The 18,448-nt window shown below is 38.1% G+C and overlaps 1 protein-coding gene across 3 annotated transcripts in view; it reads right to left on the minus strand.

The window, feature by feature from the left end:
* The window catches only part of COL11A1 (collagen type XI alpha 1 chain), a 144,951-nt gene extending 127,916 nt beyond the window's left edge, over positions 1 to 17,035 (minus strand). For all 3 annotated transcript variants that reach the window (XM_084528624.1, XM_084528623.1, XM_084528622.1), the window contains exons 1-2: positions 16,643 to 17,035; positions 966 to 1,133 (exon numbers count right to left, since the gene is read on the minus strand). In XM_084528624.1, coding sequence (XP_084384750.1) covers positions 966 to 1,133; positions 16,643 to 16,757 — 283 coding nt within the window. In that variant the 5' untranslated portion in view covers positions 16,758 to 17,035. The remainder of the gene's footprint in view (positions 1 to 965; positions 1,134 to 16,642) is intronic.
* Positions 17,036 to 18,448: the final 1,413 nt, after the last annotated feature.

The raw sequence follows: 18,448 nt of genomic DNA on the forward strand, positions 1-18,448 counted from the left end.
ATACATCTACTCTGAGCCTGTGCTCCTTAATCAGATAATATCTTATGAAAAAAAAAAACAGCTTTCTCAGATAGGTGACTGATGATGAGTTGTGTACCTTGGTTCAGTACTTGCTGTTATCACTACAATGGCATAATATTTCCAAATTTCTTACACATACATGCAATAAGTAAGTTTCCTCCATACACTGTTGATTGAAAAAGTCAAAAAATGAATGACTTTCTAACAGAAATGTGTATAAATGTTTACATATTGTAACATATATATAGCTCTATATATAGACACTTAGCGTCCAAGAGCTATTAAAAAAGCAAACGTTTCAGGATTTTTTTTATACTCTTATTATTATTTTCCTCTACAGTTTGGGTCAAATGACAAGAGTGACAGCAAAATAATGGAATAAATCTTTCTTTAACATCCAGTTAATCTTTCCCAAAATGTGATTATTTCATTTTAGAGAAATTTGAGAGAAGATGGAATCACATTACTTGATATCCTCAACTAGCCTTGTTTAGTCCCCCAAATACCCAGAAACTCTTAGGTAATTCTTAACAGATGGTAGTTCTGGGAACAATTTTGCAATGGCCAACCACAACTCATTTCTAGCACTATACCATTGGTCCAGAAAGTACTGCTTTTAAATGGACTACTGAAACTGAAGGAAACATGCCAAAGCCACCAAATAAACTTTCTTTCAGATAGAATCATGAAATAACAGGTAATATGACTTACAGACTAGTTCTGGCATTGGTGCAGAATTTGATGAAGAGCTTTATGATTGAAATCAATAAAAATGGCTTTATCCAGTGGATTAAGAGAACATCCTGTCATTCGTATGCAGGCCCACTTTTAGGGATAACAGAGGTGCTTTGTGGTACTTATGACAGACTACATGCTGTGCTTTAGATACTGTAGCACAGGCAGTAAGATAATTCACCAAAGTAATAGCTTTCTGACAATCTTACCTGGGTACAGCTGCTTTGTTGGGGCACTGAGCTGTGCAGTTTTTGAAACTCTGTAGGCAACATCTGATCCTTTTGAATCCCTTCTGTTTGTGCAAAATCCTGTTGTTCTTGATACTCCTTCTGGCATATTGTGAAATTCTAATGCTTTCAGTACATCAACTGGTTCAGCTGACAAAGAAAAAAAAAAAAAAAGAATTACTCATCTTGCATCTTCTCACATTTCTACAATATGCAGAGTCTAGGAAGAAAATGAATTTCATTGCAAAAGTGTATGTGTAACCATAAGAGTAGTTGCATAGTTGCATCTTGGTTTGATTTATTGCAGGCTACTCCTAAACCAGAATATTGTTTTAGCAGGATTACTCATTTCTAAATATGTAAGAATTCTTCTCATCTAATGTAAATGCTATGGTCAGATTTTTGAATGCTCTTTGAAAATCACAGTTGCACAAATGGAAGGAAACTTGGTGACTGGATCTTACAACAGATTCTTTTACTGAGTGACTTACAAAAAGTGTAATTGATTTAAAAAGTTAGCACAAAAGTTTCAGAAGCTTTCAACTACTAGCAATCTGCTATCAGAAACTACTATTGATAACATTAGAATGTATTCTGATTACATATGACTCCTTTCTCAACAGAAAGTGATAAGGAAGAAACTAACTGCTATTCTCTTCCAGTTAGTAAAAGAAAAAGTTACCTTATTTGCCTGCAAGAAGTGAATGGACTGGATCATAGACTGGTCCAAGTTTGGGGAATTACTTCCCTTCCACCTTCAGTAGCACCAGAAAAGGGATGTAGTTAGAAGAATCAGAGTTTATTTGACAAGCAGATATGCAGAGGGAAGGTTTTTAATGTCTAAAGAAAGTACGTTAGTGGGATGGCTGATTTCTTCTAGTATTCTAATATAATTGAGCCACTCATCAGATCTCTACTTAGGAATTTAGTAAAAGAAAGACCTGTGCTACCTAGCTAGCCCTTGAAGAGACATGATAGTTTTTGTTTATCTTCAAACCTCTATTTTACTAACACAGTGAAGTAGAGTGTGTTACTCAGAGTCACCTTGTGCTCTAAGCAGCCTTTCATGCCATCCTACAATTCTTTGTGATGAACAAACCTGATTCGATAAAAATACAAAATGTAAGTAGTAGTTACTAAACATTCCAACACAAATAAATTGGATAGCCTGTATTATTTTAGCTCATAAGAGTGATTAAACATGGAACTGTGGAAAATTCAAGTTGGAAGGGACCTCATGACATCATCTAGTCCAACTTTCTATTCAAAGCAGGACTAGGACTTTTCTGCAGCTTTCATGTTGGCAAACTCAGAATGACTCTATTTGGAAAGAAAGTCTTACATGACTTTTGCTTTTAAAGCTGAGTAATATATATCAGAAATCTGACCTTTCTTCATATCTATGAAATGCACTGTTGCAATTAACTATAGCTAATTTATTCTCTGCTATTATTAACTTTGTAGGTCAGCAAATACCAACTTAAGGCCCAAAAATGGTTGTGAATATTCAATTATTTTGATGATTATTTGCAGACAACAAATAAAAGAGTATGAAAACATAGGCAAAGTGATAGTCTGATTACGGATACATCAGTATCTATTTCTTGACAACTTGTACAGTTCTGGCCAGTGTTGATGTGTTGGCTTTTTCCTCACTGTAGCATCTCTGAAATCATTGCACTATGTGCTGTATCAATAACAAGTAAGAACAAATTTAAGTTTAATTAGCTCAACCTATTTTTCTCCTGGTATTGCCGAGGTCTCTTCCAACCTAGAAAATTCTGTGATTCTGTGATTCTGTGATATGATGAAGTCCACTTTGTAGTTAAACCTAACTGAATGACACTAAAAGTGTATTCTTTAAACACAAAATCTGAGGTTTTATTAATCTGCCTAGAATGACATAACTAGACATAACTTCTTCTGTTTTAAAATATAATCACAAATAATACTTGTGAGCTTTTTTTTTTTTTAATAATTCAACAGCTTGTTTCCATTTTTCATCAGATCATGCTATCAAATACAAATGAGGTTTATTACAAGCTAATACATTTTGAAAGAATGATGTAGTATACACCTGCATTAACTCAGTTACTTAAGATCCATATATCCTACAAATTCAGTATGTTCACACATTTCAAAAGTAAAGTTTCAGAAGTGTGCAAATTCAGAAGCACTAGCCTTACCTCTCTGTTAAGTACTGTCTGAAAAATTGTGAAGAATATAACGTATTCTCTACAGGCATACCACACAATTCTGAAGTTCCTACCATGATGAAGAAATTGCCACATGGTTTTCTGGTAACTGTGGCTATTTTTGCAGTACCTATAATAATTTGAACCAGTAAAGTAATGTAGAACCAGTCACGGGAAATATCAGTAAAAATTCCAAGTTGCTGTATAAGTCAACCACTGGTACATTCCTTTTTTCCTTTGCTCTTTCTGTAATTTGTACCAGATTCTTTTTCTTCATTATTTTTTTAGAATAATGGCTGTTCCTTGCTTGGCTGACTGGAAGGGTATTCACCCTTGAACAAGACTATTCATTACTCCACACTAGTTCTGCTGCTAAGAAGTCTTCCAGTCAAGAAACAGAATAATAATAGAAAAGAGCAATCTTCAAACCACAAATTCCAAATAACAAAAATGAACATTTGTTAAGAGTCTGTAGGTGACATTTATTTCCACAAACCGCGAGTCAAGAAATACTAATAGCAAAAGCACGAGTCAGTTCACCATCATTTCTAAATAGAATAGACAAGGCATATAAAGTTAAACAAAAAAGATAATCAGTCTGTCTCAAATAATAACCTACACAACAGGATTTCTGAGTTTGTGCTCCTTCCTCCTAAGTGTTTTTGCATCATTCTTGTGTGTGCTATTATCTATCCTTGGCTTGAGGCTCATCAGATATGGTGCAACCAGCCCCATATTTCAGGTGGGAGGCTGCAGGCCAAGCTGCCACAATTTTGGGCTTCTTCAGATGCATCCTCTTTCCTAGGAGAAATTTTGATGGTGAATTTCAGTTTTTTTCTGCATTTTCTGAAATTATGGCAACCTAGCTGGTACAGCCCTGACCAGGTTGGCATGACATTAGTCTCAAGATTCATGATAAGCCCACTGTGCATGTTCAGATCATCTGCACAGTGCTTCTACAGAATACACCAGACACAGCTACTCTTAATATGCCCCAAAGCTCACACACATGTAGGAATCCAGTCAGAATAAAGAGGTCTTGAAAAACAGTAGAGCTTAGATCCTACTGTTCAGAGGCAACCTATTTGAAGTGTAAAGGAAGATGAGAAAACTTCACACAGCCAACAACTGGCCTGTTTAGAAGACCAGTGTAAAGAGATAAGAAGACAACTCACACAGTCAAGGAGAACATAGGCTAGAAGCTCTCAAGTGAGACTGGGAGTTCTCTCTGCCAGTTTCTGGAGGTTCTGCAGTGCTCAGCGTCACTGTAACCCACTGTAACCCGGGAGCTTCAGCTCTTCCTGGGAACCGCCTCTTCTCAAGCATTCTTCTCCCACACAGTTTATTGGAATGGTAAGAAACAGCACCAATGCTAAGGCCATGCAACTTGCCTACTTGCATGATGCACAAATTAGGGTTATAGTTTGTATTTATAAGGGGCACTGTTAATTTAACCTAGATATTGACAGATATAGGGCCTCTCACAAGAACTTCCTCACAGTGCACAACACAGTTTACCTAGATTACTCCCTAGTCTAATGTCCCTGGATAGTTTTTTCAGAAGAGGAGTAAAGAAAATTGAAAATTAATGATATACGATGTAATACTTTTTCATCCATTTTGTACTAAGATTTGAGATAGCAAAGAAATAACCCACAGATAAACATTATTTAAAAAGCTCTGTTCCCCAGTCTTTGGACTACAGTCAATTCTCCCTGTGAATCCTAGATATCAGTTTTGTAAAACAGACTGTGCATGCCATAGTAAGTTTTCCAAAATGCAAAATCCAGACACTGAAAGTCATTCTCTTCATGCAGGTGTTCATGGCCACGCTGAACTGATGCCTGAAGCCTGTCTCCTTGAGACACACCAACCAACCCCCCAGGATCAGACTGAAATCAAAAAGTGAGCTGCTGTTCTGCTCTGTTTCCATGATGGATAACCAACTGCAAGAGATTATTTTTCACATTAAATATCATAGTACGGAGCTCCACAGCTTACGTTTTTGATTCAAAAAACAGAGTTCAAACAGAGTGGCAGTGAAAGCTGCACATCTAACAGACTATGCAGTAGTAGCCAGAGAAAAAGAGTTTAAAAGTGCCTGAGCTTTCTGCAATGACAAAGGAGAATACTTTAAAAAAATCAGTCTTAGAAGGCAGAAGCATGTGAGATAGGATCCTGCATGTACGAGCATCTTTCAGTATGCCAACTATGCCAAACTGTTAATCAGATAGCTCCAGTGTAAGTTCCTGCTTTTCAAAAAAAAAAAAAAAAAAAAAAAAAAGTACGAAAGAAAAGAAGTACAAAAGAAAACTACAAGAAAAATCTAGTTGTGTAATACCTCAAGACCTGAAATAACTTACAACTTGCAATATTTCAATTTGTAGAGCAAAATTCTGGTCTCATTACTGTGGCATAAATACTAAGTACATCTATTCACTCAATGAAGTTTTCAGTTATAATGGTATGGATGAGAACCTTTGATCCCACATATCTCATATTAAATATAAAACACTAGCCATATTTAATCATCCTTTGCTCCCCTCCCCATCTCTCATGCACAAGGTTCCTATTTTACCTCATATGGAAGAAAAACACAGCAAGACAATGCTAGATTGACAAAAACATAAGAACTTCTAAGACAATTTAAATGGTACCAAAATATGTGTAAGAGCATTTTAAGAAGAAGAAAAATCCACCTCTGACAGCATCTCTCTGCTGGAAATAAAGCAAAACAGTAAATAATACCAAGAGCACAGTAATTTTATTCTGATCTGGTCCTGCCAAATGAATAAGGAATATCCAGAAATTAATGAAAGTAAGTAGTTATAAACTGAATCCTAGATCACACTTTTACACTGCAAGGTCAAAACAGATTTTCAAGGTGAATTACATGAGGAAAACCTCATGTGTTTTCCATGCTTTTGAAGAGGAGGAAAATGTACATAAAACCTGACTTCCAGTTCTGGTTAGCACTTCCAAACCTAGACTTCCTATACATACAATGACACATTTATTTTAAAGCCTATGGCAGAGCATTATCTTCAATGCTTTAATAATAAAAATAGTCATCATAGACTCAAAAGAGTGCTTGTAAAAATCTAGACTACATTTTGATCATATATTCACAGTTAAAAATATGGTTCTCATTTCATTCCATTCCACAACCTCTAAATGGAAATAAAAACTACAATATATCATCCCTATTAATCTTAGCTGGTATTTATTCAATAACATGGCTCTCCCTTTCTTTTGGTGGAAACTGCTTGTTGAGAAGGTTCCCGGATAATAACAATGCAGATTATGACATTAGGGGAATGAAGGACTGAGAAGCTGTACATCAATGCAGACTGAACTCCTTTGGATACACATTCTGTGTTGATGATGTTTATTCAAGATGTCACATCAAGCCTCCTTCTGTAAGGGATGACCTTAGTTTTCAGTATAAATGCTTAGCGCATCCACAGCTCACTATGATAACAATTCTTGTAGGAGACCACATATGCCTCATATGTGCCACATGTGCCAAAGGATACATGTTGCAAAACAGGGACAAGTTGTGTCAGTCAAGAGAATTTGCCTTGGCCAATCTGGATCGTAATGCTTGGATTTTTAAACTCAAGGGCAGATCGTAATGAGTGGTGTTTAATCATATCTTCTTAGTGTATAAAGTATGTGTTCACTCTGTAATGAGATCATGGTGATAGGCAATAAAATTTATTGGGTTTGCTCCAGCAGCCACCATTCAAATTCTACATTATTATAAAACCCATCTGACCCTTCAAAGGCAAACTGTACAGAACACACAAAAAAAAGATGTATCAAAAGTGCATCTAGCACTTTTGGTAGCAGAAGTGTCTCTGGAATTACACCAGCAGCAGCTACTTTGGGTAAAAGGGTAACATCTATACAACATACTACCTTTCTAGGTAATAGGAACAATCATGTTGTAGGGTTTATTATTTTAATGCCTTTGCAGTTATAAAAGTGTTTTGATTTACAACAGACCTTTTGTTTTGTTTTAATTTTCAGCTACTGATCAACTGCAATAACGATCCAAAAACAAAATAAGTTTTCATATAGGGTTACTCAAATCATATACAAATATAATAAATATATTAATACAATATATAAATCTATTGAATGACATGAATGCAAATGATGGGTATGTAAAAGTTAGGCTATTAACACGCACTGCAAATAGAGCTGTAGTGGTTCACATAAGTAAAACATTCTCTCCCAAATCATGTGCAAATCAAAGCAGCTCACTTGTTGGTATCAATTTACTCTTTAGCATATGAAACGCTTCAGCTCCTGTTTCTTACCATGCTTATCAGCTTTCGCTCACAGCATCTTACTAGTAATTTTAGTCTGTTGCTGTCAACTAATTTGTGACAAATTCTGTGTTGGAATAATTTCATTGATAGCAGATGACCTGGACACTCTATTACTAGATTTTTTTATTTGCAGAAAAACAAATTCTCAGCATACTTGTATAATGCTTCTGCAGAAATTCTTTCTGACCTATATAGGTTAGTTGGTTATCAGAAAGATTTCTAACTTTCTAATGATCCTTTCCTACATAAAGCTCTATTGAGAAGCCATTTATAGGTCAGTTCCATGAACCACTCCGATTTCTCACTTAGTATTTCATGTCTTAAATCTTATGAGATCAGACATTTATAGTGATCCTACCACAGATGCATGCAGTGGTCCTCAGAAGATTTGGAATACATGTAGATTGAAAGATGTAATTCTTTGAATTGAGAGCTGTTTTTCTGAGTTAATTTAATTATTTCTTCAGAAATAACCAAGAAAGTCAGAATGGACAGCTAATTAACTCTGTAACCAAGTTCCACATCTGGAGTTGTCCTCAATTCTAAACAGAATGGGCTGCAAAACTACTTGGGGGCTTCAGTCAGGACTGAATATAGCCCTGAACCTTTCTAGATAGGCTATACCAAACAAGACATCTGTTCTTTGCCCATGAACAGTACAGAAAGTCATTTTTTAGCTGCAGTTAAAGGTGTTGGTGACTTTTAGGCTGAACTGTTTGAGAGACTTTTCTTCAAGATAGGATATGCAGAGGAAAACAATCAGCTCAGGTACTTTCAGAAGGAAGGACTTAGCCATCAGGCCTAAAAGAGAAATGCTCCGGGACTGACAGGAAAGTGACTGTTGTGGCAATTTCAGGCTACACAATTCATTCCCATAAGAAATTGTTCAGGGGATCAATCATTTAGACTAAAGAAAAAATGTATTTCTGTTTGAGTGCCTAATGAAGCATAGAAGTTGAAATACTATTATTTTTAAATTTTGATTGGGTAACTCCTGGGTTTAAAACTCTTAATTTTATAGCCCAGGCATAATGACCCTTCCCTATTTAAAGGTTATATTCACCTATATTTACAAGATACTCCCAGATGCATGCTGGTGGACATACTGTTTGCTTTATTTCCATTTAAAATAGTCTTTACTTCACGTAGATAAGTCTTAGCAATCTGAGTGTGCAAGAGTTTGCTATGCTTTTAATAGCTTCAATAACGGTGGCTTTTCCTTTTTCATATGTAATAAGCAGTATTGATTTTCCCTCTAAGTTATCATTATTCTTCACCAATGCCCTTCTTCTGATTAATGTGAAAGTGAAAATATATCTGTGATTGCCCCAGAAACAGCCTGTAAGAATTACAATCAGTAACTCATAACAGGTGAGATACAACCCTGGCATAGAAAAGAGCTTAATTTGCCCCAGTCAAAGAACTTTACATGATAAATTAGTAAGACTAACGTTTCTAAATTACTATTACTCTACTTCATATTTTTCCATGGAAATACGTTTCATTCTGCCAGCAATCTGTTCCAATGGAACCACTGCAAAACGAGGAGTGTTGAAACATTCATCTTCCATTCTAAATGGAGTGTGTTTTTAAATTTAGTCCAGTTTTATTTTACTATGAGAAAGCATTTAAAAAGTAGCAGCTATTATACTCTGGTAGGCTAACATACATGTATGCATATTTGGTGGGTACTGATGAAGGGCCTTCTTGTATTTGTGGGCAAGACTTCCAAAATAGGTTAATTTATGGTTAGATTTCTAGGTGTATATTTAGGAATTTAAATAGAAGGTACTGGCTGCTCCTCAGTGTTTTGAAACCATGTTGCCTATTAAAGGCATAATAGCCTACAGTTAGTGATTTTTCTTAAAATTTTGTATCTTCATAACTCTAAGTGTTCATTCTAAGGACTCTCCATGCATTATATATAGTCAAAATTAAAATTACTATGATGATGGTTTCTAACTTACACTCATTAGGAGGCTAATAGCTTAAATAATGTAAGAGCTGAAAGTATTTTTATGAACAAGAAAAAAAGTCATATGAAGGGGTGGCCAGTAATCAGTTTCTGCTGCTCACCTCTCAGAACAGAGCTGACAGGCTAGAAAAAAGGAGAAACATTTTTCTTTTAAAAACATTCTTAAATACAGACTGTGTCAAAGTTCTTCTACATAGTAGTTGTTTGTTCGTTTTAAGCTACCATTTGTCAAGCTGTTTCAACAGTTATCTTTCTGTGAAACCTGATAACTTTCCTCTGTTCATGTTCCTTTTCCCTAATTATTAGGCCAGTTTCTGATTCTGACAACAACAGCAAGCAGGTTCGTTTACCAGGTAGACCTAAGTTTACTAGAACATAGGGAACAAGAACTATTGCCGTGTTCCCAGAAGGTCAACACACAAGTCTTCATTAGCAGTGTTAGAATCTGGATTTGCTGAACTGTTAGGCTTTTGATCTTTAGGACACAGTGCAAGACCCATCTATTACTAGAAATTTGCACCATTACTAATACAGTGGGAATATTTTCATTCTTGTTCTTACCACTGCACATTTTAGTTATTGTCATTGTGGGCAGTTGTGGTGGGATAATTTTTAAAAACAGAGATACAGGTAATTATTTTCTGTACTTATTTACTGTGTTCTTCGTTTGTTATTCACTAATATAGGAATAAATGTCAAAAAGCAGGAATTCAAATGCACATTATGTGCAAGATGCTTCAATGAGCTCCCCAGTTCTTAGAAGAAATGGATGCTATTGCCTTCTCACCACAGGCTCTAGTCTGTCTATCCCAAGCAATGATTCCTTGCAGTCCTGTCATCGAGGCACCAGAGGATCAGAAACTCTCCAGCCCTTAGCATTTCCTACCAGCTAGCTCTGGACAGATCTGTACTTCTTCAGTGCTTTTAGGATTGTCAGTTTGAGAGCTGCCTATCTCCTTGCCCACTGCTGAGAGCCCAGAAAAGAACAGCAGAACAAGACTGCATTCTGGGAACGAGCACCAAAAGCATCAGATCTGCAGTGCCCAGTGTCAATACTTTTAATTGGCATTGACCAAAGGACTTTACAAAACTACATACTATGTTTTGTGGACTACAAATGTGGGACACAGAGCATCTTCTAAGTACAAACATGAAGCTTCCTGAAGTAATTACATAGTGCTCGTGAAAATCAAGCTTCCACCCTGTCTGCCCCTTAGATAGCCAAATAAAAATTTGTGAGATTAACTGAATGTATATTGCCCATATGTATTCTTCTAGAGACATATTTTCCAATGAAAGGCTGTTTTACATATTAAAAGCTTTCTTGCATGTTATCTTTAAAATGAATCATTTAATTGGGATTTTGGCTGGTGGTATATTTAGAGGAAGGTGCTTTCATACTGAGTGCCTACAAGAACTAGAGATTATCCAGATGCATACAGGAATGCTTTACATGGCCTATAATTGAGTGTTTTGCCAACAGAGGGCTTGTGCAAAACTGCTCAGAACTTCTGCATCCACATCAGTTATTTGGAAAGTTTTCATTCTCTTCCTATACTGCAAGCATATTAAATGCATATTAGCCTTTCAAAGAAAATAAAAGCAGACTATGCATACGTGGGACTTATTTTTGATACTCACCAACTCATTATCTCTCCTTTTAAAGACCAATCTACAATACTCCTACAATAAATAAATAAGCAAACCCCAAATTAAGACTATTGGGAAACTTGCCTACATACCTTCAATGAGGTTAACCTGCAGGCTTACTTTAGCTGAAGTACTCAGCAAAAATTAAGAAGTGTTCTTTCTGGCTTTTGATATTTTACACAACTCTAGAGTGTAACCTAGATTTTGAGGTTGTCATTTCATTTTGCATGACACATTTCTCAATGCTTAAAAGAAAACCTTCTTTGAGACCAGAAAGATTGTATCAGCAAAACTTCTGAATCACTTGTTCAGCAAGATAGGCTACAATTGAACACTGAAGACCTGATCCTGATTCCATAAATTGTTTCATTTATTAGCTACAAAGGACTGAGCCAATTTATCTGGTGTAGTCCTCTATTGATCCATCAATTTGCAACGTTAAAATATCCATCTCAATACTTCTGTGGAGTTATTCCTACTTCACACAACAGCAGAACATATCAGATCTGCAGCCCAAATGTCTAACTATGCTGAGGCCTCTGGTAAACTTTCAAGAAATTTGTTTCTTAAAGATGGTGGAGACAGTATTCCCAACTGTGAAAATCAGCGAAACAAGTATTAAATTGCCAGAGTATCCTGTTTCTATTACCATTTCAAATAAACAAAGTTACTTATTTGGAAATAATCCTAATAGACTTCAGAAATATCTCTTAACAAATATGAATTTTCAAATGTCAAACATATGTCCATTGTCAGTTTGTGTTTACATTACTATAAGCAATGAAATATGTTTGGAAAAGCAAAGCACAGCTAAGGACAAGGTTTACAAATGATGCCATTTAAAGTAGCTCTATTTAATTCCCTAGAGAAACAATTAAATGATTTTTATTAACCATACAACTCAGAAATTACTCTCACTGATGTCAAAGATTTTGACAGCAAAATGTTTTATCTTCCTTTTGATAGTAAAACAAGAAAACCAGTCCCAATTCTATACCCTACTGACACTAGCAAGACTACTGCTTAACTACTTAAATAGATAGGAAAGTTGCAAAACTTCAAATGTTCCCCCCCTCCCCCATCTTCTTCTACCAAGAATGCTTGATAACTTATCCTCACACAGGAGACAGAGTGAATAAAACTTAGGTTATGGTAACACTATAACAAAGTGACCATGGTTTGATTTATAACTGCAATTAATTCATATTCAGGCTGCCAGTGTCTTATTCATAGCAGGATTAGAATCTTCATTTTTTAATCATATTTTATAATTTACCTTTCAACTTGCTTTGTGGTAAACACTTTTCTTCCCTAAGATTAGCTCTGCCAAATAACTTCTACTTCACATACTGTATGCATTACCACTTTGACATACAGTCAAGCCCCAGACCTAGAATTTACAAAGATTTTTACAACCCCTTATGTGTGATAATGTAGTAAAACAAAACAAAAAAGTACTGTCAGATTCTATTACTATTGTAATAACAGGGTCAGCAATTAATCCTTACATTTATAGTCTGTAAACTTGGTATTTACTACTGGGTGGTACAGTCATAAGCCTTTTCAACAGGCATGAGTGTTCACCTAATTCCTTTTAAGTGGCTGCTGTCTTACTGGGTCCATCCAAAGAGCAAATCTGTATCACTGCACAAGACTTCATCCTCAGAAAGAGAGGCTTCATCCTTCACTTGATATTTCACCCAAGCTCTGGGTGAAAAACTGAAATTTGAAAACAAGTTTCCCCATATTAGCAACAAATATACAGAATAACAATAACCAATGCTGGGAGGATTTCTTCTGAAAAGAAACAGAGAGCTCTACAGAGAAAAGCAACTTCTTAATCTTGCTGGCAGATGGAAACCCTACTGTTCACCACTGTACAAAACAAATCCAGGAGAGACATAATTGTTCCAGTATGTTTTAGGTATAACTTCAGTTCAGCAGTAGTGTCAGGGCTCTTTTATTATGCTGCAACCTTGTTGGAATTAAGGGCCCTATTTTGAGGAGGCCAAATAACTTTGGGCAAGACAACTGCAATACTGAGTATAATGACTTCTTTACTACATTTTACAACTGCCACTGGTACTAACAACATTTTCACTTTTTTTTTTTCAGCAATCACAAAACGCCATAACACCAGACAAATTTACATCAAAAATTTTTCTTTCTAGTGACATTCCAATAACAGGTGCTAGAGCTAGAGGTGCTTTCAAGCCAAAAGCACTGAACCTTTGTGTATATACAATATGTACTTATATTCATACATTCATTAGATATACACAAAATTGAGGTTGAGAAATATGCAAGTTTTCTTTCTGCAGAGCTAGTAAAAAGACAGCTTCCTGCAGTCTGAATAGTTCTTTCTGGGATCCTTGTGAAGTCTCCTTCTAAATTAAATGCAAAGATTCATGCTCTAGAGAACTTAAAACAAATACCACTCATTCTTCTGTCAGATGTCTGCTACTGAGGTTGAAATAACTATTTTACCTTCAAAATAAATTTTAAAGTTCTATATTTTATACTATGTAGTAAAACAGATACGTGCATGCAAGTCTCTTTTACACTATACTGGGAAGACAGGACCATTTCACCTGCTGATCCCTGGGACTCAGAAAAATATCAGCTAGGACCACAAGCTGAATCCAGTCAAATCTCCCTTTGATTTAATCATTTTTGTGAATGTTTATCTGAGAAAGATATATATACCCTGTTTTTGAAGGTTAATAGCATTTTATTCGACCAAAATTAACATGCAAAACTGTTTCACTGTAAAAGAAAAAATTAAGTGTTTCACATTCTGTTTCAACCTTAAATTGAACTGATGAGTTATGAGCAAAAGTGCTTTATATCACCGATGGTTCTAAGAAGAGATTCATCCTTTTTTAGTTTAAAATATCTTTTTTTATTTCTTTTTTCTTTTAATACAGGGTTAAGAGTGATCAGATACATTGAACAGTTTTCATTTTATAAACAGATCCACATCTCCTCAGGGAAGTTTACTAAGCAATTACAATTGAGCAATAATGTTCAGTCCACAAAGAAAACTCCTTTTGCCATTACTGGTGGACCCAGGTCTGCATTCCTTCTGCACCTAGAACTCCCACCAGTTTCCAGGCTTGTTTGAGGAAGCACAAGGAACCTTTGTATTTCCTAAGATGGCTGTAAAAAGTATCTCTGGTATACTAGAAACCAACCTGCTTGTCACTTACACAGAAGGTCCCAAGTATATATAGACCATATATATAGCTTCACAGATTCATTTTCAGTAAGAATTCTTAAAACTTCTTGCACTCAGAGTAAGAGCTGGATTTCTAGTTGCTTAAAAAGCTTATAAATAATAAAAAGTCTGATTTTTCATTTCTAGCCCATGAAAATTAAATCAGTATCACAATAGTGCATTGATGCCAGGGCCTTACAAAAAAATTTATAGCGTTGAAGCCATGCCATTTTGACTAAATGAGTTTATTCATTCCAAACACATTACCAACAGGTTTAGTATTAAAGGTGAGGAAGGGGAAGGGAAATCAAAGGATGTCTTTTAAAATACTGAATGCTGTTTACTTTTGCCGAGTCATAAAGCAAAAATATTTTCTAAAAAGAGCTTCTTAAGAGTTGGTGGGCACTAAGCTGACCAAATATGAACCACCAGCTTTCCCATTCAGTTCTTTTTAATTTCTGTAACTTTTCCTGTCAAAACAACAAATAGCTCAAAGAGACCTTCACACCCCCTTTCTTGGTGGTGTGACGGACACCTCATACTTCTCTTTCTTTTCTGTGTTAAATAAAGCAACTTGAAAGACGGACAAGAATTTTAGGAATCTTTTGAGGTTTCTCTAAATGGAACAGATTCTGTTGTCTTAAAAAGAAGTCACCGCTGTAGGATTCACACTTATATGAATACACAGTGAACTTTTCTCTACATTTCTTTACAAATGGATATTTTTATGAAAAGACCATTGAAGAATGCTGGATTCAATTTAACAGGATTTATAAGGGCAAAAATTCATATTTTACCCTGGTCAACCCTTGCAGCATTTTCATTTAGTCATATTGTTTGCCCGCTACAGTATACTATTTTATTATTTCTCAGTATTTTCCCTCACCTACTTTCAGAAGTTAGCCATTACATCCTACTTTATCTTTGAACTACTTTAAATAAGATTAGAATACATAAAAGATGATTCAGAAATATCTCCCTTGTACTCCATTAGGGAAATTAGGTCAAATTCTACTCCCTCTATAGTTAGTGGAAATACTCTGACTTCAGTAACAGAGCAAGCCCTAAATACACAGCTCCCCAAGCAAATGAACTTGTAGAGAATACAGTATTCCAAGTACCAAATTCTCTTCAAAGTGCTTCTACAAACGTGAGAAGACTGTAGTATTACTTCTGAAGTATCCCTTATAAAGAATGCTAGAGGAAAAGGTTTTTAATAGGGCTTTTTCATTTTTAATTTAGTTACCAAACAGCTAAAAACTAATTACTGTGCCAAATGTTGCTGAAAATATTTCACAGAGTACCTGATAACTTTTTTTTTTTTTTTTTTTTTTCCCCCCGGACTGCCTGGGTTTAGATTTTTATTCAACTTTACACAATATGTTGGACACCAATGAAGAGATAATCTACATAAATCTTGCTTACTAAAGAAAATTCTACTGCAGTTGCGTGAAAAGCTGCATAAAACTCTACCATGTCTTTGAGTACAGATTTTTTTTTTTTCTTGAATAGATTTAGTTTTGACTTAGCGACGAGGAGTCGGACCTTTGCAGCTCGGCGAAGTTAACTCGCCCTCAGTGCAACCCCACCGGGGTCCGGGGGCTGCCGCGAGGCTGAGCCGTGACCCCGGCCGGTCCCTGTCAGCAGCTGGGGCCAGCAGGGGGCAGAAGCCCTGACGGCTCTGACACCGCCAAGGTTGTCCCCAGGTATAATGGGCTTGAATGGAAACCCTCATCGCCTTACTGCGCTCCCCCTGCGGCGCCCGTTGATTGAAAGAGCAGAGGTTCAGACGGAGAAATACCTCGTTACGATAATAAACGCGCAAGAATTCGACCTTTCTTGGCGGCGGTGAGTTAAACCCCTTCGTGAATGTCAGACATGCCGAAAAATAAAAACCTCAACCTCACACCCAGCTACACCAGAGCGGCCCCGAGCAGGTCTGCTCCTCCCGTCTCGTCCCCTTTTTCCTTTACAAAGGAAAAAGAAGCGAGGTGAGATCGAGGCAGACCGAGCAGGGAGCCTCCACGCCCGGCTCTCCCTGTCCTCGCCCCTCAGGGGAGGGGGCTCCTTGTCGCTGCTCTGCAGCCGCTTGGGGAACTTCAGCGGCACAGAGGCTCTGGGGTCAGTAAGACTGAAAACCTCACGCTCTACAGCGCTGACGGGAGATCACCGCATCCACGCATTTCTTTCGCTCCCCATCCTGCCGGCGCATCCCGGCCCGCAGCGCTCGGGGCCGTGCCCCCCGCCCTGCCCTGGCACCCCGGCGGCTGGCGGCCCTTCCTTACCTCCTCTGACCTCTGCAGCCCCGAGGAGGGCGGCGAAGGCGACGAGCACGGTCACCGCCGAGTCCCAGGGCCACCTTTTCGTTTTCCATCGCGTGGACCATCTCTGCACCTCCATGCTGGGCGCCCGCAAGCGTGAGTTAAACCCGGGCGCCTTCGGCTCGCAGCAGCTCCGTGCTACCCCAGTATTCCCGGAGAGGACGTCTCCTATGGAGCCATGCGCGACGCACCACCAGGGATTCCCTCTCTCTCTCTCTCTGTCTGTCTGTCTCTGCCCCTCTCTCTCTCTGCCTCGCAGGCCGCTCCGCCCCGTCCTCCCCGACAGCCCTGCCTTCAGACCGGCGGGAGGCGAGGGGCTTTAATCAAAACGCGGAGAGCGCCGCATCCCCCTAAAGGCAGCATCCCGGCGGAGGGCTGGGCGAGCGGCTGGCAGGGCCAGCCCCGCCGCACGACTGACAGCCCGCCCGCCGCCCGCAGCCCAATGGCGGTGCTGCCACGGCCACCCGCAGCACCGCCCCGCCACCGCCACACCGCCCGCGGAGAGCGGCCCCGGCGGGGGTCTCGGGGGCTGAGCCGGGGGATGCCGCCGGGCTGTCCCGGCACGGTCCCGAGCACCGCCGCCCCCCCAGCGCCCCCGCCCCGGGCATGCGCAGAGCCGTCGGGGGCGACGCCGCGGACATGAGGAGAGGGCCCTGAGGGGAGAGAGCGCCCGGGGTGCCCTGACTGGGACACCTGTGGTCACGTTTATGGGAGAAGCGCATCTCAAAACTGTAAAACTGGCCTGCTTTGAGGTCTTTCTACGCTACAGTAGAAAAGTGTAGTAGTTACTCGTTACAGTAACTAATAAACAGATGGTTTAACCACAAAGCGTTACTGTTATACAGTAACATCATAAATTAAACATCATAAGTGTATTACCATTTCCTACAGTATCTATTGTTTTACTGTGCTGTAATCATACACCTAGCTCTTTCTGTCCTTGATTTTCTAACAGTTAGCATTGTCATTAGGTTTACAAACAAGGAGACCAAGGTGTAAGGCATGGTTACACCCAAGCTCCCTTCAATGTTAATTGGGTGCAGCTATGTGAAGAGATACACCAGGTTGTAGCACTTAGTGTAGTTAGCCACAGTGCAGTGGTGAAGCATCAAAATACCACATCTACACCACTTGTAGAAAACTTACTTCTTCAGAATTAGTCCAACAGTCATCTGCCTTAAACTCTAACCACATACAACTCCCCAAAAGTCAGGAATTAATTACTGTACTAATAGTACAAATAGTACTATGAACTGTTACCCTACCTGTGTTGTCCTCAGTGGTTTACTAGATGCTTCCTAAAACACAAAAAGTTAATTCCTTTGGTGCCTTCTTCTCAACGTCAGTAGGTAGTCCAAAAGGCAGTTTATTCTTTTCACTTAATACTTTGTTACTGAAAAAATCTCACGTGCTGTAAAGTTTCAAGTTTTCTCTTGATGTTTATAAATCAGATATCTTTCTGTCACCAGCCTTCTTGCCACATCCAGTCTCATCACATGTTGCCTGTGACACTTTTTTCTGAACCTTGCTACAATGGCTACAATGTGGTCCTGTGTCAGTCCCAAGCAGAACAACATGGACTAAATGCTGACCATTTAGCGTTCCATCTTAAAACTTTAGATCTGTGCTAGGCATTAGAAGGAAAATGTATTAATCCAGGTCAGGTAGAATGCTTACATTAATATACAGTTCTGTAGAATTCTGTATTAATTCTACGCTAATTCTAGTACCAGAACCACATTTTCTAACACTAGTTCAGTTATTTCTGAA

Source organism: Aythya ferina (assembly GCF_964211825.1).
Source record: "Aythya ferina genome assembly, chromosome: 8".
NCBI lineage: Eukaryota > Metazoa > Chordata > Aves > Anseriformes > Anatidae > Aythya > Aythya ferina.